This window comes from Hippopotamus amphibius, chromosome 17 (assembly GCF_030028045.1).
Source record: "Hippopotamus amphibius kiboko isolate mHipAmp2 chromosome 17, mHipAmp2.hap2, whole genome shotgun sequence".
In the NCBI taxonomy this organism is placed as follows: domain Eukaryota; kingdom Metazoa; phylum Chordata; class Mammalia; order Artiodactyla; family Hippopotamidae; genus Hippopotamus; species Hippopotamus amphibius.
This window is the reverse complement of record NC_080202.1, coordinates 1,134,744-1,161,574: the sequence shown is the minus strand read 5'-3', so window position 1 is coordinate 1,161,574 and position 26,831 is coordinate 1,134,744. Positions and strand designations below refer to the sequence as shown.

General features: G+C 69.8%; 2 protein-coding genes across 6 annotated transcripts; one reads left to right on the top strand and one right to left on the bottom strand.

The window, feature by feature from the left end:
• The first annotated feature begins 1 nt into the window (after window position 1).
• FLII (FLII actin remodeling protein) lies at window positions 2-11,628 on the top strand. 2 transcript variants are annotated; one of them, XM_057714294.1, is made up of 30 exons: window positions 2-113; window positions 1,679-1,789; window positions 2,084-2,155; window positions 3,243-3,323; window positions 3,650-3,735; window positions 3,816-3,977; window positions 4,126-4,229; window positions 4,385-4,560; window positions 4,661-4,818; window positions 5,453-5,537; window positions 5,853-6,000; window positions 6,183-6,316; window positions 6,416-6,628; window positions 6,769-6,948; window positions 7,524-7,606; window positions 7,727-7,801; window positions 8,014-8,097; window positions 8,206-8,377; window positions 8,849-8,953; window positions 9,056-9,247; window positions 9,376-9,564; window positions 9,651-9,790; window positions 9,871-10,099; window positions 10,212-10,366; window positions 10,450-10,510; window positions 10,587-10,715; window positions 10,805-10,911; window positions 11,007-11,112; window positions 11,212-11,277; window positions 11,352-11,628. In XM_057714294.1, the coding sequence occupies exons 1-30, from the start codon at window positions 51-53 to the stop codon at window positions 11,484-11,486; spliced, it is 3,801 nt and encodes a 1,266-aa protein (XP_057570277.1). In that variant the 5' UTR covers window positions 2-50; the 3' UTR covers window positions 11,487-11,628. The 2 variants fall into 2 exon arrangements, with proteins under 2 accessions (XP_057570277.1, XP_057570276.1); XM_057714293.1 differs by having other exon boundaries at window positions 6,180-6,316.
• LLGL1 (LLGL scribble cell polarity complex component 1) lies at window positions 11,627-26,831 on the bottom strand. 4 transcript variants are annotated; one of them, XM_057714297.1, is made up of 23 exons: window positions 26,638-26,830; window positions 23,592-23,689; window positions 21,651-21,732; window positions 21,430-21,560; window positions 20,398-20,556; window positions 20,128-20,290; window positions 19,912-20,047; window positions 19,610-19,664; window positions 19,367-19,521; window positions 19,078-19,301; window positions 18,860-18,927; window positions 17,697-17,850; window positions 17,521-17,625; window positions 16,866-17,158; window positions 16,576-16,723; window positions 16,348-16,501; window positions 14,692-14,984; window positions 13,999-14,263; window positions 13,796-13,910; window positions 13,480-13,592; window positions 13,183-13,303; window positions 12,955-13,043; window positions 11,627-12,254 (listed from the first exon to the last, which is right to left on the bottom strand). In XM_057714297.1, exons 1-22 carry the CDS (start codon window positions 26,716-26,718, stop codon window positions 12,965-12,967), a joined length of 3,192 nt encoding a protein of 1,063 aa, XP_057570280.1. In that variant the 5' UTR covers window positions 26,719-26,830; the 3' UTR covers window positions 11,627-12,254; window positions 12,955-12,964. The 4 variants fall into 4 exon arrangements, with proteins under 4 accessions (XP_057570280.1, XP_057570278.1, XP_057570279.1 ...); XM_057714295.1 differs by having other exon boundaries at window positions 21,430-21,732; window positions 26,638-26,831; XM_057714296.1 differs by having other exon boundaries at window positions 19,912-20,044; window positions 21,430-21,732; window positions 26,638-26,831.

The following is a 26,831-nucleotide window of genomic DNA, read 5'->3' as shown; positions in this document are numbered from 1 at the left end:
CGCCCCGCGCCCCGCCGGCCACGCCCCCCGTCCCGCCGCCGAGCGCCGCCATGGAGGCCACCGGGGTGCTGCCGTTCGTGCGCGGCGTGGACCTCAGCGGCAACGACTTCAAGGTGAGCCTCCGGGCGGCGGCCGTCCCCCCAGCCCGCCCCTCCGCCTCCTGCGCGTCCGGGAGCGCGGACGGGCTCGCCTGGGACTCGCCCCGCCCGGAGCCGACCTCCCGGGCCTCCGCCCGGCGCCCGCGCAGCAGAGCCAGGCCGGCGGGGCGGGGCGGGCGCGCGGGGCCTCGGAGCCGCGCCGGGGCGCGCGGGGAGCCCCCCGGGTCCCGGCCTGGCGTCTGCGCCCCCTGCGCCGCCGGCCTGCCGGGGGTCCGGGGCGCGGCTGGTGCTCCCGCCTCCCCAGGCCTGCCTCCCCGCCCCTGTGAGGTCACACGCCCGAAGCGGGCCCTGACTCACGGCCGCGCCGCCGCCGCCCTGCCCCCGCCCGCCACCCCCATCCTGTGTGGTCTTGGGCAAGTCACTTCCCTCCTGCGAGCTTCGTCTTCCCGTCCGGGGAAGGGGCTTAAAACTAGCCCTGTGGAGGCAGGGATCAGTTGCTGTAGAGTGTGTGGGGCAGGTGTGCGAGGCCCTCTGAGGAGCTGCTGGACTGAGCGACCAGGGCCACTCGGAACGCCAGCCCAGCCCTCCATTGGGCTGGAGCGGACAGGGTGGTTCTGCAGAACCGAGAATGAGGCCGGCAGGGCCGGTGACCAGAGAGGAGGCCCTGAGAGCCGGCCTGGCTCGCAGAGGGTCATCCGGGAAGCAGGGTGGAGGAGTGGGCAGACTCAGGCTGGGGGCAGTGTGGTGTGAGCCTGGATCTGCAGGGTCCAGCGGCCTGGCCAGGGCGGGAGGAGACAGGCCCTTTGCTCCTGCGTTTACCCACACTTGACCCCATGCACAGGTGGCCACTTTCCTCTGCCCCTTTCCCGCATCCTCACCTGGGGTCCCCATGTGTGCTCTCCAGGCCGGGAGAGTCTGAGTCACCAGCTGGGAATGTGGCCGTAGGGGGAAGGAGACACCTGCCAAGGGCCCTGAGGCACGTGCTGCCCCAGGCTCCCTGCCACAGGGGCAGGGGGCCCGAGGTGGGCGTTTGAATGTGGGGACCGAGAGGATGAGTGAACTAAGGACCAAGGCTGTGCCTGTGCTGGGTGGGGCACTGGGGCCTCACACGGAGGGAGTGGACCTTGCCGCTAATGGCCACACGCTGATGGCAGGGTGGGGACACAGGTGGGGCCTTGGCGGAGGCTGAGGGGTACCCCTAACAAATGGTACAGGCAGGGCGTCAGTGCTGGGCAAAGGCATCGAGCTGATCTAACTACACGGCTGGGTGTGGAGCTGTCACCTGGAGTAAGCCTTCCTGGGGCGGGGAATCCGGCAAGAGAGACAGATCTTAGGTCAACAGCCATCCTGACTGTTAGTGGGTCCTCACGACGCTTTTGTCGTCAGGAGAACCTTAGCAGCCCTATTCTGTGGGCGAGGAAATTGAGACAGACAGTGGCAAAGTGACTTGTCTGAGGTCGCACAGCTAGTGAGAGGTGACTGTTGCTCTCCAAAGGCTCCTGTGGGCAGTGGGGGCCACAGGGCAGTACAGCAAGGGTACCTGTCCCAGACCAGCCTCACCATGACATACCCCCCCCCAGGGTGGCTACTTCCCTGAGAATGTCAAGGCCATGACCAGTCTACGATGGCTGAAGCTGAACCGCACCGGCCTCTGCTACCTGCCGGAGGAGTTGGCCGCCCTGCAGAAGCTGGTAAGGGGCCCTGGGCAGGCAGGGAGGGTCCCTGTGCATGGGGCTGGCCAGGTGGGCAGAGACAATACAGAGGAGGACGTTGACTGTCATAAGCAGAACTGGCGGAGAGGGAGTGAGCACCCCGTCCCGGGAGGTATGCAAGAAGAGTCTGGGTCTGTGAGAGAGGGAAGCTGCAGCAGTGGACTGGGCCTGTGTGGCCAAGGGCCCCCTGGACGGGGCAAGGCTATGGTGGCAGACAGGGGCTCCGTGGATGCCCCGCCCGCCCTGCTGAGCCTGCTGCCCGTGTCCGTGCAGGAGCACTTGTCGGTGAGCCACAACCACCTGACCACGCTTCATGGGGAGCTGTCCAGCCTGCCATCACTGCGGGTGAGTGCTGTCCAAGGCCGCAAAACTCGAGGCTGGGCCTGAGAGCCAGGTCATCACCTCTGTCCACCCCCGTGGCAGGGGGAGAGCATGCAGTAATGCCGTGTTTTGAGCAACCCCTGGGGGAGATGGTAAAAAACCCCAAACTCCATCCATTTTGAACAACCACTATAGCAGTCAATGCTGGCTGAGAACCGTTCTATTTCACAAGAGTTTTTCGTGTGATCCTGACCTCCACCAAGTTCACAGATGAAGACACTTGGCCACAGAGGCAGGTCACACAGCCGGGCAGTGGTAGAGCTGGGGTGGGGGTGGGTCAGGGTGGTTCACTCACCCCTCTGCTCTCCAGGGAGCCTCACAGCCCAGACCCTCAGGCCTCAGCGAAGGCCGTCCTCATCCATGTGTGGAGCCCTGAGAAGTTAAAGGCAAAGCCCCTGGACTCGGGCTATCCAAGTTTAAATCTGAGCTCCGCCGCTTTCCAGCTGCGTGACCTTAGAGAGGTCCCTTCCACTTTCCGAGATGGTCCGCCGCGGGGCAGCAGGGTGGCAGCACACAGACAGCGGGGCCACGGGAGCAGCAGCAGGGGCTCCTGTTACTCCTTTTGTCACTTGCAGTCATGGTGCCATCCCCCAGCCTGTCCCCTCCCCCTCAGCCATCCTGCACTAACTTCCTGCGCTTTGGAAGCGTGTGCAGGTTTCACCCCTAAGGGGAGAGGAAACAAACTTGCTTTGAGTTCCACTAATACATCTGTGGTCTAATCTTCTCTTGTACTGGAAACTGATTCAGAGCTCCATCTCTATCTAGCTCTTTGGAATTGGGAGGAAGGGGTAGTATTCCATCACAAAAGGTTCTCTGAGGTTCTGTGTGGTGGGCGCTGGGGCGTGTTTGTGTTGGGCTTTGAGATGTGAGTAGGAGTTCATTGGTAGGCTAGGAAGGGGTTGCCAAGTGGAGGGACTATGAGCAAAGCCCAGAGTGGGAGAGCACTGAGGCTTGGCCTCTGGTGGGCTTCTGGAGGAGGGGTCCCTCCTGGATCTCTGCCTCTCCTGAGGGTGGAAGCCAGGAGTGATGGAGTCTCGTGGTTTATCCCCAGGCCATCGTGGCTCGAGCCAACAACCTGAAGAATTCCGGAGTCCCCGATGATATCTTCCAGCTGGATGACCTCTCTGTCCTGGTCAGTGGTTACCCGCTACCTGGCCGTTGTGCCAGCCCCACCATTCAGTGCCCAATTGCTACCCTGGCCCCTGGGACCGTGGTTATCCTGTTTTCGCAGGCGGAGAACCGTGAGACGCACCGCGGGCAGTGCCTTGCCCGAGGTCGCTGGTGGAGTCGGGTCCCTCCCCTAGGCCCCTGCCGCCCAGGGCCCCTCTGTCTCCCTCTGCTCCGGAACCCCCCCTCTGCTCCCCTCTCAGCTCCCGTCCTGACCCCCGAGCCTGGCGGAGGCCCGGAGGGGCGGGGCCGGCCCTGACGCCTCTGCCCCGGCCTCGCCCCTCTGCCCAGGACCTGAGCCACAACCAGCTGACAGAGTGCCCGCGGGAGCTGGAGAACGCCCGGAACATGCTGGTGCTGAACCTCAGCCACAACAGGTGCCGCGGGCGGGCGGCGGGGGCGGCGCCCGGAGGTGGGGGCGCGGCGCAGTCCTGACCCGGCGGCCCCCCGCCCGCAGCATCGACGCCATCCCCAACCAGCTCTTCATCAACCTCACCGACCTGCTGTACCTGGACCTCAGTGAGAACCGCCTGGAGAGCCTGCCCCCCCAGATGCGCCGCCTGGTGCACCTGCAGACGCTCGTGCTCAACGGGAACCCGCTGCTGCACGCCCAGCTCCGGTGCGCGCCCGCCCCGCCGCGCCCCGCCCCGTCGCGCCCCGCCCCTCGGTCCCGCCCCGCCCCCCCGCCCCTCGGTCCCGCCCCGCCGCGCCCCGCCCCTCGGTCCCGCCCCGCCCCCCGCCCCGCCTGAGCCCCGCGTCGCCCGCAGGCAGCTCCCGGCCCTGACGGCCCTGCAGACCCTGCACCTGAGGAACACGCAGCGCACCCAGAGCAACCTGCCCACCAGCCTGGAGGGCCTGAGCCACCTCGCAGGTGGGCGGTCCCCGGGGACCCCGCGGCCCCTCGCGTCCCCGCGGAGGACGGGGCTGGACCCTGCGGCCTGGGAGGTTGCCGCGTGCCTCGGGCCCCGGAGCCTGCAGGGGCGGCCCCTGCTGACCCCACCCCCACCCCCCCCCCCCCGCGCGCAGACGTGGACCTGTCCTGCAACGACCTGGCGCGGGTGCCCGAGTGCCTGCACAGCCTGCCCCGCCTGCAGCGCCTCAACCTCAGCGGCAACCAGATCCCGGAGCTGCCCCTCTGCGTCGGCCAGTGGGTGCACCTGGAGGCCTTGAACCTGTCCCGCAACCAGCTGACCTCACTGCCCGTGCGTCGGGGCCCGGGGAGGCCGGCGGGCGGGGAGGTGTGGGGAGGCTGCAGGCTGTCCGGCACCGGCCCCTGACCCTGCCCTGTCCGTGCCCCTCCAGTCGGCCATCTGCAAGCTGACCAAGCTGAAGAGGCTGTACCTCAACTCCAACAAGCTGGACTTCGACGGGCTGCCATCAGGCATCGGCAAGCTGTCCAACCTGGAGGAGTTCATGGCTGCCAACAACAACCTGGAGCTGATCCCCGAGAGCCTCTGCAGGTGCTGGGTCGAGGTTGGGCGAGGGACCCAGTGCAGAAAGCCCCAGCCCCGTAGCCTGGCCCGCACCCGCCTCCGCGGCCCTCGTGTATCAAGCAGGGTGGGGGGAGGGGGTGGAGCTGGCTTTGTGTGTAAAGACCCCGGGTCTGTGCCAGCGGGTCCCTGTTTGGGGTCCCGAGAGCACCCTTTGGGGGGACGCCAACAGGGACGAGGCCAGAGGGCTCCACTGCCACCTGCACTCGGCACACGGAGCTGCTTCCGTGCCCTCCTGAGGTCGCGGTGGCCGCTAGCAGGGTCCCTGGCGCTGAGGACAGGGGACCCTGGCGGCTTCCGAGCTAATTTGAGGGCAGAAGCTGTGTTTTCACGCCCTCTCGTTCGTACCCAGGGGTCTTGAGTTCTCAGAGGGCTGCTTCGGGAGGTGCCACCCTGTGGAAGCCACGGGAAGAACCTCCCGGTCCCTTAGCTGCCAGGACGCTCTGGGCCCGCCTGCCCCCGCCCCTCTTGCTTTTCCTGGCACCTTCGAACCAGGTGGTCTCTAACTAGCCGGGCTGCTCAGTGCCTCTGGCCCTACCTGCCTCCCCGGCCCAGGCCTGGAAGGCCATCCGTCACCCCCTGAGGCCCGGCTGTGTCCTCACAGGTGCACGAAGCTGAGGAAGCTGGTCCTGAACAAGAACCGCCTGGTGACCCTCCCCGAGGCCGTGCACTTCCTGACAGAGATCGAGGTCGGGTGGGCGGCCAGCATGAGAGGGTGGGGGGGCGGGGTGGGGGGGAGGCAGGACAGGTGCGGACAGAAAAGACTGGGCAGAGGGCTTCTGGAGGGGGTGACCCGCATCCTGTGTCCACGTCACGTGCAACAGCCTCACGACCAGCCTGTGAAGCCACACTCCACGGGCAGGACAACTGACGCCCACGGGGGTGGCCGCGGGACGAGAGCCTGGGCCCTTGGGCACTGGTGGTTGCAGAGTGAGGAGCGGGTTTGGGGTGGCTGGGAGGGAGAAGTCGGGCTCAACACCAGCTCTGCTCACCCCACGAGGCAGGTCCTGGATGTGCGGGAGAACCCCAGCCTGGTCATGCCCCCCAAGCCTGCTGACCGCGCCGCCGAGTGGTACAACATCGACTTCTCACTGCAGAACCAGCTGCGGCTGGCGGGTGCCTCCCCTGCCACGGTGGCCGCGGCAGCGGCTGGTGAGCAAGGGAAGGTCTGGCCTGGGAGCTGCGGGGGTGCGTCTCTCTGGGCCTCAACTTACACATCTGTAAATTGGGTGGGACCTGCTCTCCGGATGGGTATTGTGGGGTTGGCCCCTGGTTGGCTGGATGCCTGAGGGGCGGGGGGTGGTCAGCCGTGTGCCCCTCCCTTCCCTCAGCAGGGAGTGGGCCCAAGGACCCCCTGGCTCGCAAGATGCGGCTGCGGAGGCGCAAGGACTCGGCCCAGGATGACCAGGCCAAGCAGGTGCTGAAGGGCATGTCGGACGTGGCCCAGGAAAAGAACAAGAAGCAGGAGGTGAGCCGGGCCAGGGCTGTGTGACCCGGGCCCAGCGCGCGAGGGGCCCTGAGCCGGGTCCCAGGTGGAGTCAAGCCAGCGCTGTGCCTGTGACCCCAGGACAGCGTGGATGCTGGAGCCCCTGGGGGCAAGGTGCGGCGCTGGGACCAGGGCCTGGAGAAGCCGCGCCTCGACTACTCGGAGTTCTTCACGGAGGACGTGGGCCAGCTGCCTGGCCTGACCATCTGGCAGATTGAGAACTTCGTGCCTGTGCTGGTGGAGGAGGCCCTCCACGGCAGGTTCTACGAGGCTGACTGCTACATCGTGCTCAAGGTGGGGGCGGGGCGGGGGCCTGTCTGGGCTCAGAGCCTCCCGCTCTAGCTGTGCTCCCGGGGCGGGCGGGGGGCGCCCAGCAGGGGCGTGGCCACCTGCAGCCTGGCGGGGACTGAGCCCGCCGCTGCCCTGGCCTGCAGACCTTTCTGGACGACAGCGGTTCTCTGAACTGGGAGATCTACTACTGGATCGGCGGGGAGGCCACGCTCGACAAGAAGGCTTGCTCTGCCATCCACGCCGTCAACCTGCGCAACTACCTGGGCGCCGAGTGCCGCACGGTGCGCGAGGAGATGGGCGAGGAGAGCGAGGAGTTCCTGCAGGTGCGGCGGGGCCGGGGGCGCGGAGCCAGCAGATCTACAGCAGGCAGCGGGGGCGGGTGGGGTGAGGTCAGGGGAGTGAGGAGGCCTCCGGTTGGGAGGCTGGGTGGGCGGGGGCGAGGCCTGGGTCAGGCGAAGCTAATGAGGAGGCCAGGCTAGTCTGGGAGCTGGAAGCCGGGCTGGTGGGGGTGTAGCTGGGAGGAAGAGCTGCTGCGGGCCGCGCAGCCGCCGGCCACCAAGGCGGCAGGGCCCGCGGCAGGGCTGGAGTCCGGAGGGCTGGCCCGGTGGCAGGCGCTGGGCCGCCGCTGGCTGGTTGCCTGCGGACACCCGCGCCACACGGGATCTGGGGCGCTCTCTCCTCGTCTGTCCTCTCCCGGAAACCTGCTTGGTCCCAGCCCCTGGTGTGCTGTGTCCCGCGCACGGGCAGGCGCGTCCGCGGGCCGTGGACTCCTGGCACCTGTGTGCTCACGCCTGTGGACGCGCGTAGGGCTCGCCTGTGGACGGCCCCAGCCCTGCTGACAGGTGGTGTTTGGTGGGGGTGGGGGGACAGCGCAGTGAACGGCCCGCCCTCCACGCAGGTGTTTGAGAACGACATTTCCTACATCGAGGGTGGGACAGCCAGCGGCTTCTACACCGTGGAGGACACGCACTACGTCACCAGGTGAGGGCGTGGGGGGGGGTCGTGGCACAGACCTGGGCTCAGCTGGGAAGGCTGGCGAGGGGGTGTTGGGGTGACTCTGCCCCTGGTGCCCCCGCTGAGCCGCGCGTGCTCTGGCCCCAGGATGTACCGAGTGTATGGAAAAAAGAACATCAAGTTGGAGCCCGTGCCTCTCAAGGGGACCTCCCTGGACCCCAGGTGAGCCCGTGACGCGAGGTGGGGGCTTCACCCTGCACCTCCTCCCCCCCCCGCGGGGGACAGGGCTGGGTTCTAGACGAAAGGGTCTTCCAGCCCTTGTCCCGCAGAGCCTGCCCGGAGGTCCAGCCCGGCGGGGTTTGGAGCGGGCTCAGAGGCACGGGCTCGGGCACCGCCCGCGGCCTGCCGCAGCCCTCCCCACCCGTCCTGTCCAGGTTTGTTTTCCTGCTGGACCGCGGGCTGGACATCTACGTGTGGCGGGGAGCCCAGGCCACGCTGAGCAGCGCCACCAAGGCCAGGTGAGAGGACTGCTCTCTGCCCCGACGTCCGCGGGTGTTTTGTGCAAAGGGAGACTGTCCCTCGAGGAGGAGGGGTGGGTCTCACTAGAGCGCTGCACCCGGCCTCAGGCTCTTCGCGGAGAAAATCAACAAGAATGAGCGAAAAGGGAAGGCAGAGATCTCGCTGCTGGTGCCAGGCCAGGAGCCCCCGGACTTCTGGGAGGTGCTGGGCGGGGAACCCTCCGAGATCAAGAAGCACGTGCCGGATGACTTCTGGCCACCCCAGCCCAAGCTGTACAAGGTGAGCTGAGGCGCGGGGCTGGCCCAGCTTCACCAGCGGTCAGGCCGCGGGGGCAGGCCTTGCACCACTGTGGCGGCTGTGGTCTCCTTCTGGACTTTGGTGGCGAGAGGATGCCACCTTCTGGGCGGGAAGTACCTGAGCACGGGTCTGTGGTTCCAGGCAGTGGAGAGGGAGGCCAAGAAGCACGTGGGTGCCAGGCCTGAGGACGTGGCCTTTATTCTGTAGGTGACAGGAAGTAGGGGTGTTGTGGGCGGGAAGAGGACACGTTAGAGAACCCACAGGGACCCCGTTTAGCAGCCCTTCCACGGGTAGGGTTTTCTGGAAAGGACCTCGGGGCGGAGGGACGAAGCCGGTCCCGAGAGGAGCAGGCTGTGGACCTGAGCACAGCGGCCAGCCCGAACCAGGGGCTGGTGTGGGTGGGGCTCATGTTCCCCAGACCCGCCTGGTGAAGCCCCCCCTTGGTCCTGCTAGGTGGGCCTGGGCCTGGGCTACCTGGAGCTGCCACAGATCAACTACAAGCTCTCTGTGGCGCATAAGAAGCGGCCCAAGGTGGAGCTCATGCCTGGGATGCGGCTGGTGAGACGCGCCGGGAGGAGGGCGCGGGGAGGAGGGCGCGGGGTTGGGGTCCCTCCCTGCTGGCTGGCCCTGGCCTTGACCTCCAGCATCTGGGCCCCGCAGCTGCAGAGCCTGCTGGACACGCGCTGCGTGTACATCCTGGACTGTTGGTCCGATGTGTTCATCTGGCTCGGCCGCAAGTCCCCCCGCCTGGTGCGCGCCGCCGCCCTCAAGCTGGGCCAGGAGCTGTGTGGGATGCTGCACCGGCCGCGCCACGCCACCGTCAGCCGCAGCCTGGAGGGCACGGAGGCGCAGGTGCGCGGGGCCGCCCCCACTCCCCTGCATAGGCCACACCCCTGTCACCCGCGCCCCCCTCAAGGCTCCTCCCGCCCCGCGCCCAGGCCCCACCCCCGCCAGCCCCTGCGCTAGCAGTGTTTTCTCAGGTGTTCAAGGCCAAGTTCAAGAACTGGGACGACGTGTTGACCGTGGACTACACGCGCAACGCGGAGGCCGTGCTGCAGGGCCCAGGGCTCGCGGGGAAGGTGAAGCGCGATGCCGAGAAGAAAGATCAGATGAAGGCCGACCTCACCGCGCTCTTCCTGCCGCGGCAGCCGCCCATGCCCCTGGCCGAGGTGGGGCGCGGGGCTGGGGCGCGGGCTGGGGCGGGCGGGGCCGGTCCCACCGCGTGACGGCGCCTGACGGGCGGGGTCGCACGCAGGCCGAGCAGCTGATGGAGGAGTGGAACGAGGACCTGGACGGCATGGAGGGCTTCGTGCTCGAGGGCAGGAAGTTCGCGCGGCTGCCTGAGGAGGAGTTCGGCCACTTCTACACGCAGGACTGCTACGTCTTCCTCTGCAGGTCCGCGCCCCCCGCGCCCCGCGCCCGGCCCTCCGCGGTGCCGGGGGCTCAGCCCTGCCCACCACCCCCTGACCCCGCAGGTACTGGGTCCCCGTGGAGTATGAGGAGGAGGAGAAGGAGGAGGAGAAGGCGGGGGCCGAGGACAAGGAAGGCGCGGCGGCGGCCGAGGCCGAGGAGAAGCAGCCCGAGGAGGACTTCCAGTGCATCGTGTACTTCTGGCAGGGCCGCGAAGCCTCCAACATGGGCTGGCTGACCTTCACCTTCAGCCTGCAGAAGAAGTTTGAGAGCCTCTTCCCGGGAAAGCTGGAGGTGTGCCGGTCACGCCCCCAGAGCCCAGTTTGGGGGGGTGGTCCTGGGGCTCAGCCGGGGAGGGGCAGGGTGGGGGTGCAGGGAGCTGCCCCCGACGCGTCCATGCCCCCAGGTGGTGCGCATGACTCAGCAGCAGGAGAACCCCAAGTTCCTGTCCCACTTCAAGAGGAAGTTCGTCATCCACCGGGGCAAGAGGAAGGCGGCCCAGGGCGCCCTGCAGCCCAGCCTGTACCAGATCCGCACCAACGGCAGCGCCCTCTGCACCCGGTGCCTGGCCGCGGGGAGCGCGCGGTGGGCGGTAGGCGGTGGCCAGCCTGGCTGCTTGCTGACCCTCCCCTCCCCTCCCCCAGGTGTATCCAGATCAACACGGACTCCGGCCTCCTCAACTCCGAATTCTGCTTCATCCTCAAGGTGGGGTCCCGTGTGGCTGGGACCGTGGGGCAGGGTGGGGCGCGGGCAGGGCTGATCTAAGCCCCCGCGCACGCAGGTTCCCTTCGAGAGCGAGGACAACCAGGGCATCGTGTATGCGTGGGTGGGCCGGGCGTCGGACCCCGACGAGGCCAAGCTGGCAGAGGACATCCTGAACAGCATGTTCGAGGCCTCCTACAGCAAGCAGGTGCCCGGCGGGCGTGGCGCGGGGGCGGGCGTGGCACGGGGGCGGGGGGCGGGGGCAGCGGGCCCCGCGCTGACCGCCCTCTCCCCCAGGTCATCAACGAGGGCGAGGAGCCTGAGAACTTCTTCTGGGTGGGCATCGGGGCGCAGAGGCCCTACGACGAGGACGCGGAGTACATGCAGCACACGCGGCTCTTCCGGTGAGGCCGCGCCCCCCCCCCCCGCGCCCCGCCCCCAGCGCCCCCGTCCTGGCCCTCCTGCCGTGACCCCAGCTTCTCCCTGACCCGACCCCCAGGTGCTCCAACGAGAAGGGCTACTTTGCCGTGACTGAGAAGTGTTCTGACTTCTGCCAAGATGACCTGGCCGACGATGACATCATGCTCTTAGACAACGGCCAGGAGGTGAGGGGCAGCCCGCCCGCCCTGTCCGCCCCCGGGGAGCCGGGCCGGCCGGAGGGGGGCTCCGGGGCCGGGAGACCATCTCGCCCGCTGTCCCCGCAGGTCTACATGTGGGTGGGCACCCAGACGAGCCAGGTGGAGATCAAGCTGAGTCTGAAGGCCTGCCAGGTGAGCGGGGGCGGGGCCGGGGGGCCTGGGGGAGGGGCCGAGGCGCCGCGCTCACCCGCCCCGCCCCGCCCCAGGTGTACATCCAGCACCTGCGCTCCAAGGAGCACGCGCGCCCGCGCCGCCTGCGCCTGGTGCGCAAGGGCAACGAGCAGCACGCCTTCAGGCGCTGCTTCCACGCCTGGAGCGCCTTCCGCCAGGCCCCGGCCTAGGCCCGCCCCGGCCCGCCCCGCGCAGAGGGAGGGGAGGCCTGTCGGCGCCCCCGGAGGTCCAGGCAAGCGGACTTCCTCCCGCGTGAGCTCACATGCGACACCCCCTCTTCTGCCAGGAATAAAGCAAGTGTGGTTGTCCTTTAAGAGATAGTAAATGCTTTTATTTTCAATATTAAAAATCAGTATTTTTAATATTAAAATCGCTAATTTTAACAAAATGACAGAAAAAAGCCCCAGGGTACAATCTACAGGGAAATCCCTCCTGACCCCCCCCCCGCCCCCGCGCACACACACCTCTGTCCCGGCCCCAGTCCTGGTGGCCCAGTGGAGCGCTCAGTCTCTCTCTCTCACACACACACACACACACACACACACACACACACACACACACACACACACACGTGCACAGGCCGGGGGGCAGGTGCTGGCCCGGGAGCAAGTACCAAAATAGTTTTAGAAATGACTGTGGCACCCAACACAGGTGTTAGAAAAATACTCTTTGCACAAGGAGAGCAAGGACGGCCGTGCGGCCTGGGAGGCGGTGGGCCGCGAGCCCCAGCTGCCTTCCCCTGTGGCTCCTGACTTCCTGGGGAGCCTGCGCCTACAGGCGGGGCCGGTCTGAATCCACGAGGCTCCGGACAGGGCCCCACGCCCGAGGGCCAGATCCCGGTGGAGCCTGGGGTTCACAGGGGCAGGTCTCCATGCAGGACCGGGTCCTGGCTCCCAGCTCCGAGCAGGGCAGAGGGTGGCCTGGCAGTTCTGGCCTTCCTGGTGGAGGAAGAGAAAAGCCATCAGCAGAAGGCCAGGACGGCCCAAGGGCGCAGGCGACCTGGCCACACGTGCCACGGCTCAGTCTCCTCCCCGGGGTAGGGGCAAGGGCCCTGCAGCGACAGCCTGAGCCCTGACCACATCTGGATCCCTGAGGCCAGGGCACGGCCAGGGAGGGGGCAGGGGTGACCCCGGCAACAAAGAGGGAGCTGCCGTGTCCGTGCAGGGAGAGGCTTGGGGCGGGGCGGGCAGCACAGAGGCCGGGCAGCCCTAGGGCCTCAGATCTGGGCTGGGGCCGCACTGAGACCGGCATGAGGGCCAGGCAGCCTCAGGCAGCACCCAGCCTCACGTGCCTGAGTCATCTCACCTGCAAAACGGGCTGGCCAAACCCACCTGAGCCCCGAGCTGCCTCCCCTCGCTAAGCGGTTTGGCCTGGCCTTGTTGCAGACACCCGCCGCGTGAGGTGTGGACGGACGGGCTGCCTGCCCTGATTTCTAACAGCAAACTACGAGAAGCACGTCCAAGTGGGCTCCCAAAGCCCCCACCGGGACGGCCCTGGCAGGCAGCAGGCCAGGGAGGACCGCTTCCAGGGGTCTCCAGGGCTTCAGGTGCAAGACCAGGGCGGGAGCAGGGGTGGGCATGGGCGGTGCCGAGGGGTGGAGGCCGGGCGGTGAGGACCAGGGAGACCAGGGCCGCGCACCTGCAGCGCCTCATTTGATCAGGATGGCGCAGGCTCGAGCCTCGTCTTCCGCCAGGTTCCGCAGGTTCTTCTCAGATTCTTCTGAGGAGCTGCGGAGGGGGCGGCGTTAGTGGGTCTCGGGTCTGCCCTGGGTCCCCGTGCCCAGCTGGGACGTGGGGTTGGCTGAAGGATGGGGGAGGGAGGCTGGGAGCCGGCCAGCCCCCTCCTCTGGACCGGCCGCCGGCTCACCCCAGGAAGTCCTTCACGTCCTCCACTGTCACGTCCCCGGTCGTGTCCAGCGTGGTGTCAGCACTGGTGGCCGAGTCCAGGGACACGGGTGACAGTGTGGCCTCGGGCGGCTCCGGGGTGTCTGCAGGGAGGAAGTGATCAGGCCCTTGCCAGCGCCCCTTCACAGCCAGTCCCAAGCCTAGCCCACGGTGGACCAGGCACCGACGCCCGGACCCCCACCCAGCACGCCCCTCCCCAGGCCCCTGCAGAGGCCTGCCCTGAGGCTGAGCTGCCGCACGGCAGGCCTGGCCCCCTCACCAGCTCCCTTGCTGCGGACAGGATCAGGGCTTCCGTCGCGGCTCTGTGGGGCCAGGACGATGCCCGGGGTCCCGTTAGCCTGGCTCAGCTTGGGCGACTCTCGGGGCCTGAAGCTGCAGAGAGGGGGCGGAGCGGGGGACCATGGCAGGTGCCTCATGGGTCGAGGGCCAGGCCCCCGTCCTCCCATCCCTGAGCCCTGGGACCAGAGGGGGGTGACACCAGGGAGGGCCCCCCGGCTCCCTGCAGAATCTGGGGGTGGGGATGAGCCCGGCCTCTGTGCCAGGCCCCTGGGGCCAGGAGCTACCCCGCCACGCACCTAGCACACGTGGCATCACGGGACCAACGGATGTCCAGAGAGCAAAGCGGCTCGGTGATGTTTCGGGCGCTCAGAGAGAAGCGCTCAAACTCCGACGGGGAGATCAGGTAGAAGCCTGGGGTGGGGAGCAGACGGCGCAGTGAGGGCCGCGGCCCATCCCCAGCCCTGTCTGGCTGCCCCCGCCGCCCCCGGCCCCGCCTCACCCTGGCCGTGGCGCGTGAAGACGCACGAGGCGATGCCGCTGATGTCCTCCTTGCGGATGCAGGCGTAGCGCACCTGGGGCCGCAGGCCGGGCACCGAGAACACGTGCGCGTCCCCCAGGTTGGTGAGGCAGGCCAGGCAGGTCTCGGAGTAGTCCTCACAGGCCACGCTGGCAAAGGTGGCCAGGGCCACCTTGCGTACACGGCAGCCCTCGTGGGCTGTCAGCTTGAACTTGGTCTTGGCGCTCACCTTGGGCAGCGTGAACACCTGGAGACGGGAGGGCGGTGGCCACTGAGCAGAGCCCGGGCCTGTCCTCACCCCCGGCGCCCCCACCCCGGCCTGGCCCTCCCCTCAAGCCCCACCACCTCCTCTGCCCGGACACCACCCGCCCCGAGCCGCCATCCTGACTCGACCCAGCTTCTCCACCCGGAAACCTCCCAGGCCGCTCCCGTGGCACAGCCAGTCACACCGGGCGGTAGGGTCGGGGGCCGGCACTCCCCACACCACAGGCTCCTGCCAGGCCACCCACGGGGGGCGGTCGAGGTCCTGGGGGGCACCGGGGCTCCCCAGCGCGTCTCTGCTGGCTGGGGGTTCTCGGGAGGCCTCAGCAAGCAGGGCGTAGGCAGGGCACGTGCTCTCGAGGGTCCCGCGGCGTCCAAGAGGCGGAAGCCCCCAGGGTCCCCCAGACGGCTCACCTTGAACTGCTCCTCGGAGGCGATGAGCACGGCGTGGCCGCCCTGCATGTCGGGCGCCTGCGCCAGGTCCCGCGAGGCCTCGTAGGGCTCCGGCAGCGGGCGGCCGCGCCCGTCCAGCACGGCGACGGCCACCACAGGCGCGCGGTGCATCAGCTGCACCTCCTTGCCCAGCACGGCCTCCACTGCCCGCTGCGGCCGCTTCTCGCTGCCCGCCGCCGCCGGCACCTCCAGCGCGTACGCGAACACGGAGCCCGCGTTGGTGCCCGCCCACATGGTGGGGCCGTGGTGGGCCGCTGCAGGGCGGTGGGCTGGTGAGGCGGGTCTGTGCCTCCCCTTCCCTGCCCTGCCGACGCCCCGGGACCCTGGACTGGTTCTCTCCTGCCCACACCTCCCTGGTGACCTCGACCAGCCCTCCTGTGGGCACAAGAGTGACCTCTAGGGCACCCCCAAAGGGATGTCAAACTGGGTCCTGACCTCTCAGGCCCACTCCAGCACCCCAGGGACGCGGCCCCATCGCGGAGCCCCGACTCCCCCACGCCCATCACTAGTCCCGCCACAGCCTCGGAATAGGGCCCCCCCCACAGGTGCACCCAGACACCAAGTCCCAACCTGGGCCAAGATGCCCAGCACCCAGCCTGCCCCCTGGTGCCAGCGGACCTCCCTTAGGAAGGGGAAGGTCCTTTAGTGGAAAAGCTGCTAAAAGCAGGGTGTGGGTGGACCGGGCGGTCACTGCCGTGCAGCCTCGATGAACTGGTGACCTCAGAAACCACCACAGGCGGGGGGCGCGGGGGGAGAGCCCAGCAACGCCAGGGCACGCTTGCCGAAGCCCAGCCGGCTTCTCACAGGGACACGGGAACCAGGCCAAGACCCTGGGGCTGCCACGGCCAGAGAGTGGGAAGACCCACCTCGACAAACACACCACCCCATAAGCGGGGGCTCCCCTCCCAGATGGAGGCGGAAAGACGCGTCAGTGAGACGCCGCGGGCAGACGCGCCGGACGCTGACCCAACCCCGAGCCTGAACAGGCGTGTGAGACGAACAGTCGTCGCCCGTGGGCCGAGTGTGACAGCAAACCCAGAACCAGCGTCCACACTGCGGGCGCCCCGCGGCACCGAGGCTGTAGGTTACGTCTGCCAGACGCACACGGAGCTGCTCACGTGTGGGCTTTCACTGAAAATCCCCCAGGAGACACACAGTGGGAAGCAGGCATGGGGCTGAAACGCCACGTCATCAGGTGAAACCGGTCAGCGACTCCGGCCGTACACCCGACCGCGTCACTGCCCGTGCAGGACCCGCCAGGCCTCCAGCCCCTGGGCTTGTCAAAGCCAGCTCCTCAGAGGCGGCCAGCACGCGCGCCCCTGGGCCTGTCCTCGCTCCAGCCACGCTGCCCAGGGCATCTCCCGACACACGCACCTCAGCCTCCGCGCCGCCCCGGGCCCCGGGCTCCCTTCTCCACGCGGGTCTAAGGCCCACACGACCCGCTCACCAGCCCTCTCCGTCCGGCTGTTCCGGGGGCTGCTGGGGCCGGGGCGCCTGTGGCCAGCGTTTCCGACCTTGTGGAAGGTGCGGCTCCACCCCCCATCTCCTAGGTGGCCCAGTGGGCCCGGGCCACGTCCCCCGCGGCCCCCCGCCCCAGCCCGCCCGTGCCGGCCTCACCGTCTCGAAGGAAGGTGTCGGCGAAGTAGAGGCAGCGCACGACGCCCGAGAGGGAGTCGTCGGCCGAGCGGGGCTCGATGCGGCGCTGCACGGGCGTCACCTCCACGTCGTGGGGGCCGGCCTGCTCCGCCAGCTGCGCGTTGGCTTCCTGCACCTGCGGGGGCACGAGGTCGGGAGCCTGGCCTCCCCGCCCCGCCCCCCCAGCGCCCCGCCCCGCCCCCAGCCCACCTTGCTGCCGGCGGCCGGCACGCGCTTCTTGCCCGACACGCGGCTTTTGCGGATGCGCCGGAAGGACTGGCGCAGAGACTTCTTCAGCGACTTCACGCGGGACAGCGGCCCCTCCATGGCCAGGGAGTCATTGGGGTGCAGGGTGCACCTGGGGGTGCAGGCGCCGGGCGTCAGGGAAGCCCGAGCCCCCAGGCCGCCCGCGAGCCCAGCGGCGGGGGCCCAACCTCCCCACGCCAGGCCTCCCGCGAGGCTCGGACGTGCCCCCACCAGTGCCGCAGGGGAGCGCGCACCTGGCCAGCACGGGGCTCCTGCGCACGTAGTCAAAGAGGCCGAAGCCGTGACTCGTGCCGAAGGCCACCAAGCCCCACTCGGCGTGGAGCGTGACGGCGGTGACCGCGGCTGGCGGCAGGCACTGGACCAGCGCGCGGGGCTGGAAGCCGGCCGGCCAGGGCAGCAGCCCCGTGCGCGGGCTCAGGCGCTCGTGGCCCTTCCACGTGAAGCCCTCGCGGTCCTGGAGGAGGTCCACGCTGGCCACGCCCACCGCCTGCTCGGCCGGCTCATCGCTTAACTCCAGCACCAGCACCTGGGGGGATGGGAGGGCTGGCGGGCCACACAGAAGATGGGGCCGCCGAGCCCCGCCCGAGACTGCCACGTCTCTGCGGGGGGGGGGGGGGGGGGGTCCCAGAATTGTCTCCAGTGCGGCCTCTGAATAAGCACTTACCGGACGCCTACTGCATACCAGGGCTCTCACGGAACCACACAGTGCGGACCAGGGCCCGCCAGCCCCGCCCTCCCGGGGCTCATCTGACACCTGTGCTCCCACCCCGCCCGCCTGCAGCCCCGTTCCCACCCTCCGGGCTCTTGCCGGGCTGGTCCTTCTCCCTCCCCACCAGATCCTCCAGAAAGCCCCCGAGACCCGCAGCCCCGGGGAGGCCTCTGCCCCACCTGGCCCGCAGTGCCGGCCACCACCATCTGGGCCGTGTACTTGCAGAGCGCCACCTTCTGCACGCCCAGCCGTGGGTCGTCGCTGTAGGGGTCGAAGCAGCCCACCTGCGGGGGTGGAAGCACCGGTGACACAGGGCGGGGCGGGCCAGGCGCCCCGGGGCGGGGGAGGGGCCCACCTTGCGGAAGGGCGGCCAGTCGTCCTCGGCAGCCTGGGCCAGGCCGTCCGCGTGCTCGCAGTCCGTCTGGAAGAGGCCGGCCGTGCTCAGCTTGTAAAGCGGCCGCAGGGCCACACCGGACGCGTCCCAGAACCGCACAGTGCCGTCCTCGTGGCTGCAGGGAGGGTGGCGTCAGGTCCCAGGTCCCCCCCCCCCCGCCCCCTCCACTCAGCCAGCGACCACGCGCTGGGCCCCAGGTGACGGACTCCTGCACACAGCAAACAGGCGGCCCCAGCCGTACGGGGCAAACGCACGGAGCACCCGCCGTTTGCCGGGCCGCGACACCCGGGCCCTTCCCCGCAAAGAGGGTGAGGAGGCGTGGAAACAGGCACCGGAAGTGAGGAGCAGGAGGCTGGGGGTCAGGGAGCAGAGGACGGCAGGGCTTCTGCCCCCAGGGGGTCTCCAGAAAAGGTGACCAGAGATGCAGTCACAGGGCAGAGGGACCCGCTGGAGCAGGAGCAGCAAGCCTGGGGAGGCGGGAGGAAGCAGGGAGCGCAAGGGGGGAGGAGCAGACGAAGCAGGTGAAGCCTCAGGACACGGCTGCAGCGCCCAGGTCAGGGGCCCCTGGGCGGTGGCGGGAGCCCAGAGCCAGGGCGTGAAAAGGTAAGCGCGTCCACGGGGCTGGCTGGGACCCTCCAGAGGCCCTGAGAGCCAGGTCAGGCGCTCGCAAGGGGAGGGGACACTGGAGTCAGAGGCCCGAGGGTCCCAGCACAGGCAGACGGCAGGGGCTGGGCAGGAAGTCGGGGCCTGAGTCACCGGGCACGTCAGTGCCCGCCAGGCCCAGGCCAGGCTCTCCGGCACCTGCCCTGGGCAGCTCAGCAGGGGCCAGCCCAGATTTTCCGGTCCCAGGGCAGGCTGAGTGGGTGGAACCCAGTTTCAGGCAAAAAGGAGGGCCGGGCTTTCACCCAGAGTCTGGGGAGGCCTCACCCCAGTGCGCCCTGCAGAAAAGGGGACGACCCGGTCCCACCAGGGGTTGGGCCTGAGTCAGCAGGCGGCTCGGCGCTCACCAGGCCCGGGACGGCCCTCCTGCACCCGCGCGGGCCGCTCCACGCCCTGCCGGCCCACACGCGTGCGCGCGCACCCCCGTCCCCACCGGGCCGAGCCGGGGACGCGCGACCGCCTACCCGGTCAGCAGCAGGCCTCGCTGGGACGGCTCCTGAGCCAGGTTCCGGCCTCCGGTGATGGGCCAGCGCTGAGGCGGAGACACAGGCGGAGGCGGAGGTCAGGACGCCTCTCCTCCTGCAGCCCCGGTGGCACGGAGTCCCCGCGCGCTCCCCAGGCGCACCTGCCACACCCCCACCTGAGGCCCTGCCCGCAGCGCCCGCCCTCCCCGGGCACACACCGAGGCGCTGGAGGCCGGCTGGGGGCTCTGATGCTCGCCGGCGCTCACGATGCGGGCCCACAGCCTGGCGGGGACACTGGCCACGTGGGCGGAGCAGGTGATGGCGGACGAGTGCAGGGGCGCCAGGTACGGGGCGGGCACAGCCGGCCAGCCGGGCGCCTGCAGGTCCAGCACCACCAGCTCCTCCTCGAGCAGCACGGCCAGCGCCTGGGGCTCGTCGAACTCTGCGGGACGGGGCGGGTGAGCGCGGACACGGGGGCGCGGGCGGGGCGGGAGGGCAGGTACGCACCGTCCTCGGGCCGCGCGCTGTGCACCGTGAAGAAGTCCACGACGCGGGAGGTGAAGTCCAGCGCCACCAGGGTCTCGGCCTGCAGCACGCTCACGCAGTGCCGGTCGCCGCAGCTGGCGCGGGGCAGGCCGCCGCTGAAGATCACGAAGGGCGCGCTGCTCGGGCGGGGGGGCCGTGTGAGGCGCCGTGGGACCCGCGGCCTCCGGGCGAGCACCCCCACCCCGCGGCCCGGCGCCCACCTACCCGGACGCACAGCTCCGCCACAGGATCTTGCTGATGGCTTTGCAGGGGAAGGGGCCTGCGGGCACAGGGCCGCGTCAGGCTCACGTGCCGGGCGCCCAGGGACCCCAGGTCGCGCTTCTCACGGCGCCTCCGTCCCCCCACCTCCCGGGCGGGAAGGCACGCTGCCCGACAGCCCCCGGGGTCTCGCCTTTGCAGCGCCGGCTCGGCCCCGTCGCCGTCCACACGTCCCCCCGAAGCCTCCCACCAAGGCCAGTCTGAGGCAGGGTCACGGCCAGCCCTGCGCAGCCCTCCCCAGCACTCACCGTAGGGCGTGGCGGCCACGGCGGGCTGCGCCGTCGGGGAGTCGCCAGCATCTACGGCCCAGACGGCGTAGCTGCCGTCGCTGTGCGAGCTGACCAGCCTGTGGCCGCTGCGCTCCCAGCACACGCTCTCCAGCTGCTGCGAGGCGGGGGGGACGGCAGTGAGCGCAGCGGCCCTGAGCTGAGGCCCCAGCGCAGCCGCCAGCCTCCCCCACGCACCTGGCTCCCCAGGAAGACGCGGTCGGCGCACCACGCGGCCTGGTTCCAGATGACCAGCAGGCCGCGGCTGTAGCCGATGAGGATCTTGCTGGGGTCCCGCGGGTGTCCCTGCAGCGACTCCACGGGGCCCAGCGCCTTCCCACACCGGCAGTCCTCGGGCACACTGCGGGGGCGGAGGGCGTGAGCTGGCGGCAGCACGTCCAGCAGGGAGGGTGCCCGACGGAGGGGGTGCCCGGCGGAGGGGTGCGGGGAAGCCGGGAGGCACCTCACCTTCGCAGAACTTCGTCCGGGCCAAGGGTCTGCTGTTCGAGCAGCGTCAGGGTGGGAACATCCAGGAAGAAGACGCTCCCGGCCTCGGTGCCCAGGGCTGCCACGTCACCGGCGGCCACCAGCAGCACCACGGTGATGCGGCTGAGGCTGGGCGGGCCGCTGTGGGGGCCGAGGGCAGGGGTGAGGGCGTGGAGGGGCTGGGCCCCGCTCACCTAGCGAGCGGGCTGGCGCCGGGAAGGCCGTAGTGTGGCGACGGGCACAGTAATTAGCTCGCTCGGGTGTTCATCGGGCTGTCGGCGGGGGAGGGATGAAAACAGGGCCCCACGTCCTGGAGCTGGGACCCCGCGCTCCTCCCAGCCACCGAGAGGCGAGGGCAGGAAGCAGGCCCCACCTGGGCTGCGACCAGGAGCTCGAGGACACACGGCCCCCGTGCCCCGCCCCCAGCCCAAAGGTGTCTCCCTGACTCTGCAGGAGGGCCCTGGTCCACTCCCCTGCAGAAGCTGCGAGACCCCAGGAATCTCTCCTGCGTGAGGGCTGGACGTAGGGGGTCACCTAGACCCAGTCCAAGCCCAAGCAGGACAAGCCTCTCACTGAGCTGGACGGGCACCTCGCGACCTGAAGGACTCACCCGCTCTGGGCATTTCAACGAGGGCTGGCTGTCTCCCCAGGGGCCCAAGGGCACCCAGCCAGCACCCTGCAACCCAGCAGGACTCTCCTTGCCCCGACCTGCCCTTCCACCCACCCCGACTCGACCTGGGGGACCTACGCTGGTTCCAGCTCCTGCCCTGGACCCCACTCGCTGCAGGGGCACCGTGCCACTCACCAGGCTCTGGGACATCTCTCCCGTCCCGTGTCTCCCGGGGCCCCTGCTCCCCTCGGACTCAGCCGGGACCCCCACCCGACACCCACGAAGCCCACGGAGCACATCTCTCTGGGGCCCAGGCTTGCCCGAGGCGCCCTGGCTCCCCACCCCAGCGCCCCACCCTGCACCTTCGCAGGCTCCCGCCACGTCCAGCAGCCCAGTCCCCGTACCTGGCACCGTCAAAGCCCGGCCGACCCGGCGGCTGGAAGCTGAGGGCCTCCTCCAGGCGGGCACGGCCACCGTGGTGCACGACCTCCCACAGGTGGAGGCTGCTGTCGTCCAGCAGGGTCAGGAGGCGGCCCTGGCGGACGAGCCCGACCAGGACTGAGCCGGCCTGCGGCGGGGCGGGGGGCACGGGGTTCACGGGGGCCGGCGGCGGGCTGAGGCTCACCTGGCCAGGCAGGAAGTGCATCTGGGTGACGGTGGCCGCGTCTCGGTGCAGGCCCGTGAACTCCACGCCGGGGGCACCGTAGCTGAGGGTGAGGGGTCAAGGGCGGAGAGCGGGCCCAGGCCGGGAAACCAAGACGGGATGCCCACCCCTCCCCTCCTCAGGACCACTCTGAAGGGCCTATGCGACGGGCCTGCCTGCCCAGGAGCCTGCCCAGGTCCGGGGGTCCCCCCCAGGGGAAGCACCGCCCTGCACCCCCAAGACACTCCCGTGCTCAGCACGCAGGCCCACGCGGTCCCGCAGGTCAGCGCTGCTGCGCGACCTTCACGTCCTCATCTGTAAAACGGGCCGGGGACTCCCACGCCCACCTTGCGGGAATGACGCTGGGCACGTAAGAATAAAAGCAGCCCCAGCACCTGCGGCCCAGCCCGGCTCACGGCCCTGCATCAGCCTCACGGGCCTGTGTGCACAAAAGCCAGCCCCGCACGTCAGCATCACAGGCGGAGACGCCAGGCCAGGCCTGGTAAGCCAGGGGCAGAGGAGAGTCCGGGCTACCTCTCCCACAGCCACAGGCTAACGCCAGCTGTGGGCCAGGACCCCCCACCTCCTCCTGGGGCAGCGGCAGCCCCCACCGCGAGGGGACAGGCCACGGAGGCTTGGAGAGGTCGGGGGACTTGCTTCAAGTGCCCGGCGTGAGCACCAGAGTCCCCGCAACTCCAGGCTCCGCACTGGACGGGCAGGCCGAGGGGCCCCAGGAGGGAGGAGTAGGCAGGGGTCAGTGACGTTGCCCAGAGACAAGGCTGGAGCCGTTGCCTGGAGCTGGAGTTGGGATTCCCTGCAGGAGCCGGGAGAACACAGCCGAGGGGACAAAAGACGGGGCGGGAGCACTGGGCGGGAACCAGGGTCGCCAAGGAGATGCGGCCAGACAGGGGGGACGGGGCGGTCCCTGCGGCCAGCCTCAGTTTCCCAGCCCAGGACTCAGGCCGGAGCTGGGGGGGCGGGGGGATCGTCCGCCTCTGAGGCTGTGCGCCTGCCTGTCCTCTGTGAGCTCAAGGAGCTGGTGCGAGAGAAAGAGCACGTCTCCAGCAGAGCCACCACCGTGACAGCGAGGAAGGGGCTGCAGGGCCACGGCACGCCAGGGCAGGACGGCCCCGCGACAGGTGGGAGCCCTGGGCAGGGAGCCAGGGCACCGTCCCCTCCCCGCCCCATCGGGCCTCAGGGACCCAGGGGAGAGGAGGGGACACCCAGGTCCAGCCCCTCTCCCCGGAGTCAGCAAACTCACAACCTGCCCGGCCAGTGCCCCCGCGGCCCCAGGGTGGGGAGACCCGGCCCCCCCAGGCAGCGGCCAGCAGGCCCTGCACCGGGGTCCCCCACCTGAGGGGCTCACCCGCGCAGCAGGGGCGGGATTCTCCACGGCGGGAAGCAGGCGTCCAGCTGCCCGCCTCCCCGCCACGCACAGCACGCACAGGAAAATGCCCCTTTGTGCGGCTCACAGGCCCATTGTGCGGCGCCAGCGTCCAGGTGGGGGCCACGCTGTGCTCACCACGCTGAGCCTGGCACGGCCCCCGGCCCCTCGGCTGGACACACGTGCGCGCGCCCGGTCACCAGGGCCAGGCGGCTGCGACCCTGGCCCACCCACCACCCTTGCTGGGGACCGCGTGCAGCCGGCCGGGCCCACCTCCCCAGCCACCGTTGCTGGGACGACGGCCGCATCGCCGAGGTAACTGGCTGGCTGAAACGCGGCGAGGGGCAGCTGTGGCCACTGCCAGCAGAGCCCCGTCGTCCCTGTGAGGAGGCGTCTCAGGGCAGTGGCTGCACCGACCTCCACCAGGGTCCGGGAGCTCCCGTGGCCTGGCAGGCGGGGCCCGGCGCGGGAGCCCAGCACCCGGGGAGCTGCAGCCAGGACGCGGACGGGCCCCGGAGGCCGCCGCCCGCAAAGGATACATCTTGACGGCCCCAGACCGGGTGCCGATGGCCATGACGCGAAGCTCAGGGTCGAAGGCCAGGGCGCTGGGCTGGTTGGGGAAGCCATGCTCCACGGTCTGCGGGGGGCGGGGGGGGCGCTGGCTCAGGCACGGCCCGCCCACCCGGGCCCACCCCACGGCGGCCTCCAGGCTCTGCCCCTGCCCCGCACCCGCGCTCCCTGCCGCAGCAGCCTCAGCTACGTACGACCCGTGGCGGCGCGCTTGCGGCACGAGGAAGGGCCTGAGCCCCTGGCCCCGCTAGAGCCCGCCCCGGCCGCCCCGCTCTGCACCCCACTCCCCCAGGCGACGGAGGTGCAGGGCGGTCCCAGGCACCCCCCACACAGGCTCTGAGGCGCTCAGAGGCCGACACCCAAGGTCAGCTAGGCAGAGGCTCTTCACCCAGCCCTCCCACCCCCCGGCCAGGGCTGTCCGCACTCCCAGCCCAGAGACAGGGAGACACGGGCCCAGAGAGGGGGTTTCCGGCCCAGTCCCGGAAGGCGTCACGCACCTCCCAGACGTGGGTTCCCGCCTGGAAAGTGGGAGACGTGATTCCCACCCCGGGCCTGGTGGGGGTGCTGGGCAGGAGGCTTGTGCCCTGGGGGGGTCAATGCAACGGCTCCCACCAGGTCACCTGCTCCTGGCAAGACCGGCCCTGGCTCCCCCTAACCTGCCCACCTACCCAAGGAGCCCCTAGTCGACCCCGAGGCCTGGTTGGGGGCCCTCCCTGGGAAGCCTGCACCCCTGGGCCCCCAGCCCCCAATACCAAGGTGGGACACCACACGTGGGTACCGGAACCTCCTGACCACTGCGTCAGCAAGACACAGTTCTATAAGGAAGCCCAGGCCTGTGGCCCCAGCCTCCCTCTGGCCTCAGCCCATCCGGGCAGGGACCGAGCCCTCTGAGCAGCTGCTTGGCCTTGGGCGAGTCACAGCACGGTCAAGCCTCAGCTTTCCATCTGGGCACTGATGAGCCCACCTGAGGACAGCACAGCCCACGTGACCGGGCTGGGGGTGGGGAGCACGGGCACCACCGTGCACACGCTGGACCCGGCCGTGTCTGGCGGCCAGCTCTCTGCTCAGGACCCTCCGGGTCTCCCAGCTGGTTCCAAAGGCAAAGCCAAGTCCTCGCCATCTGGCCTTCTGTTCTCCTCCTCCCATCGGCCCCCTGGCTCACCTGATGGCCTTCTGCTCTCCTCCAATCTACTAGGCAGGCTCCTGCCTCAGGACCGTTGCACCTACGGCCCTCTACCTGGAGCGAGCTTCAGCCAGCACTCCCCACAGTGGGCTCCTTCCCACGGCTCAGGACACAACTGCGCAGAGACCCCTGAACACGCCGGCTCTGCAGCCGTCCCTCCACACCCTCACCGGCCTAACGTCGCGCGTACCATCCACACCGCCGCAGGCCGCACACCTCGTTCCAGCTTCTCAGTCTCCCCAGCTAGTACTTCAGCCCCCCGAGGCGGTACTGGTTAAACAGACATACCCTGGACACGCCACAGGCAACTTGTGGGCAGTGCTGGGGTTTGGACCCAAGACGGAGTCCAAAGTCCATACTCACCCCTGACCACCACCCGCGGCCACTCGGGAATCTGGGGGCTATTTTCTCATGATCACCTACCTGCCTCTCTAGTGACCCTCGCCCAAGACCACCCCCTCCTACCGCTGCTGCCCACGCAGAACGTGGCCTCACCCTCCTCAGCAGGGAGACCAGCTTCTGCCACCGGGGGCCAGCCGGGGGGAGCAAGCCTCCCCTCCACCTGTCTCAGGCCCCCACTTCACACCCCAACTCCCTGGCTGAGGAAGTGACACCTGAGCACGCTGCCTGCGCCACCACCACTGTCCTCTCAGCTCGAGGGGGCTCACCCCCAGCCACTCAGCACAGGAAGGGGGCCACCTCGGAGTCCCTGGGCCCCAGCCTCCCTCTGGGCCCCTTGACCACCAAGTCTGAGGGTCCCGGCACCCTCTACCGCCACCTGGAAAACCCCACCTGCCCAGAAAGACAACCCGGCCTCAGTCACTGCAGGACCAGCCGCCCCAGAGCTTCCTACTGGATAGGAGTCTCTTGGCAGCCAGCTCAGGACCACAGCAGCCCCTCCAAAAGCCCCTGGCCCTCAAGGCTGAAGTCAAATCCCACTGACAAGAGGAGGCGAAGACCAAGTGCCGCAGCTCACTGACTCTGGGCGGGGGTCGTCAGCCCTCCGAACCTCAGTTTTCTCACCCGTGTGTGTGCACCACGACGCTAACCCCCAAGCGAGAGGCCGCGCGATCAGAGGGCCTGGGTGTAAAACTGGGGCCAGAAGTGACACCCCTGGGGGCAGTTAGCAAGGGGCAGGCGGGGGCCTCTCTCAACCGCACAGCAGCGCAGGGGAGGCGGGGCTGAGGGCAGCCCCCTTCCCGCGGCCCCTCCGTCCTACCCAGGGAAGAAAGGAAGGGGCAGCCCTCCGCCCCCACCTCCGCCTCGGCTCGGCTGCCCCCGGGACAGAGCCCACAGCAAAGAGGGCAGTGGCTCCATTTCACGGCAAGGGAAACTGAGGCCCCGCGATTCGAAGCGCAGTCGGGTACCCGGCCCGGCGTGCCCCCTGGAGCCCCCGGCGGGGCCGGGCGCAGCGCAAGCCGGAGCCCCGGGCGGTGGGGGAAGGGAGGGGAGAAACCGGGAAGGGATTTCCCAGCCCCACCCCCCAACATCTGCCTCCACTCCGCACCCCTCCCCGCCGGCCCGGGCGCGAAAGCAGGACACACCGGGCCCGCGGCCGGCGCTCGGGCGCCGCGGGGTCCCCGAGAGAGAGAGCCAGAGAGCGGAGCCGGCGCGGGAGCTGCGAGCCGCCCGGGGGCGCGCGGAGGCGGGGAGGCCCGCGGGGCGAGGCCGGCGGGGTCCGGGCGCGGGGACCGGGCAGGGGAGCGCAGCGCGGCGGCGGAGGGGCCGGCGCGCGGCTCGGGCAGCGCGGGGCAGCGCGGGGCGGCCCGGCCCGGCCCGGCCCGGCCCGACGTGGCTCCGGCCCGGCCCCCGCCCCCGGCCCGCCGCCGCACCTTGTGGAAGGCGAAGAGCTCCTGCTTGAGCTTCTCGCGCTGCGGGTCGGCGCCCTGCCTGCGGAACCGAAACTTCATCATCTTGCGCCCGGCCTCCCGCCACCGCCGCCGCCGCCGCTGCCGCCCGCAGGATGCGCCGCGCGGCCCCGCCGGTGCTGAGGCGCGGGCGCCAGGCGCGGGCGCGGCGGGGCGGG

Excerpts from the sequence above, each read along its gene's own strand:
- FLII (XM_057714293.1), top strand. The coding sequence starts at position 51 with ATGGAGGCCACCGGGGTGCTGCCGTTCGTGCGCGGCGTGGACCTCAGC. Across the intron at positions 10,367-10,449 it reads GGCAGCGCCCTCTGCACCCG|GTGTATCCAGATCAACACGG; the intron begins GTGCCTGGCCGC and ends CCCCTCCCCCAG. Across the intron at positions 10,912-11,006 it reads CAGCACACGCGGCTCTTCCG|GTGCTCCAACGAGAAGGGCT; the intron begins GTGAGGCCGCGC and ends CCCGACCCCCAG.
- LLGL1 (XM_057714295.1), bottom strand. The coding sequence starts at position 26,718 with ATGATGAAGTTTCGGTTCCGCAGGCAGGGCGCCGACCCGCAGCGCGAG. Across the intron at positions 17,626-17,696 it reads ACTGGCCGCCCTTCCGCAAG|GTGGGCTGCTTCGACCCCTA; the intron begins GTGGGCCCCTCC and ends CCACCCCCGCAG. Across the intron at positions 13,593-13,795 it reads CGTGATGCCACGTGTGCTAG|CTTCAGGCCCCGAGAGTCGC; the intron begins GTGCGTGGCGGG and ends CCCTCTCTGCAG.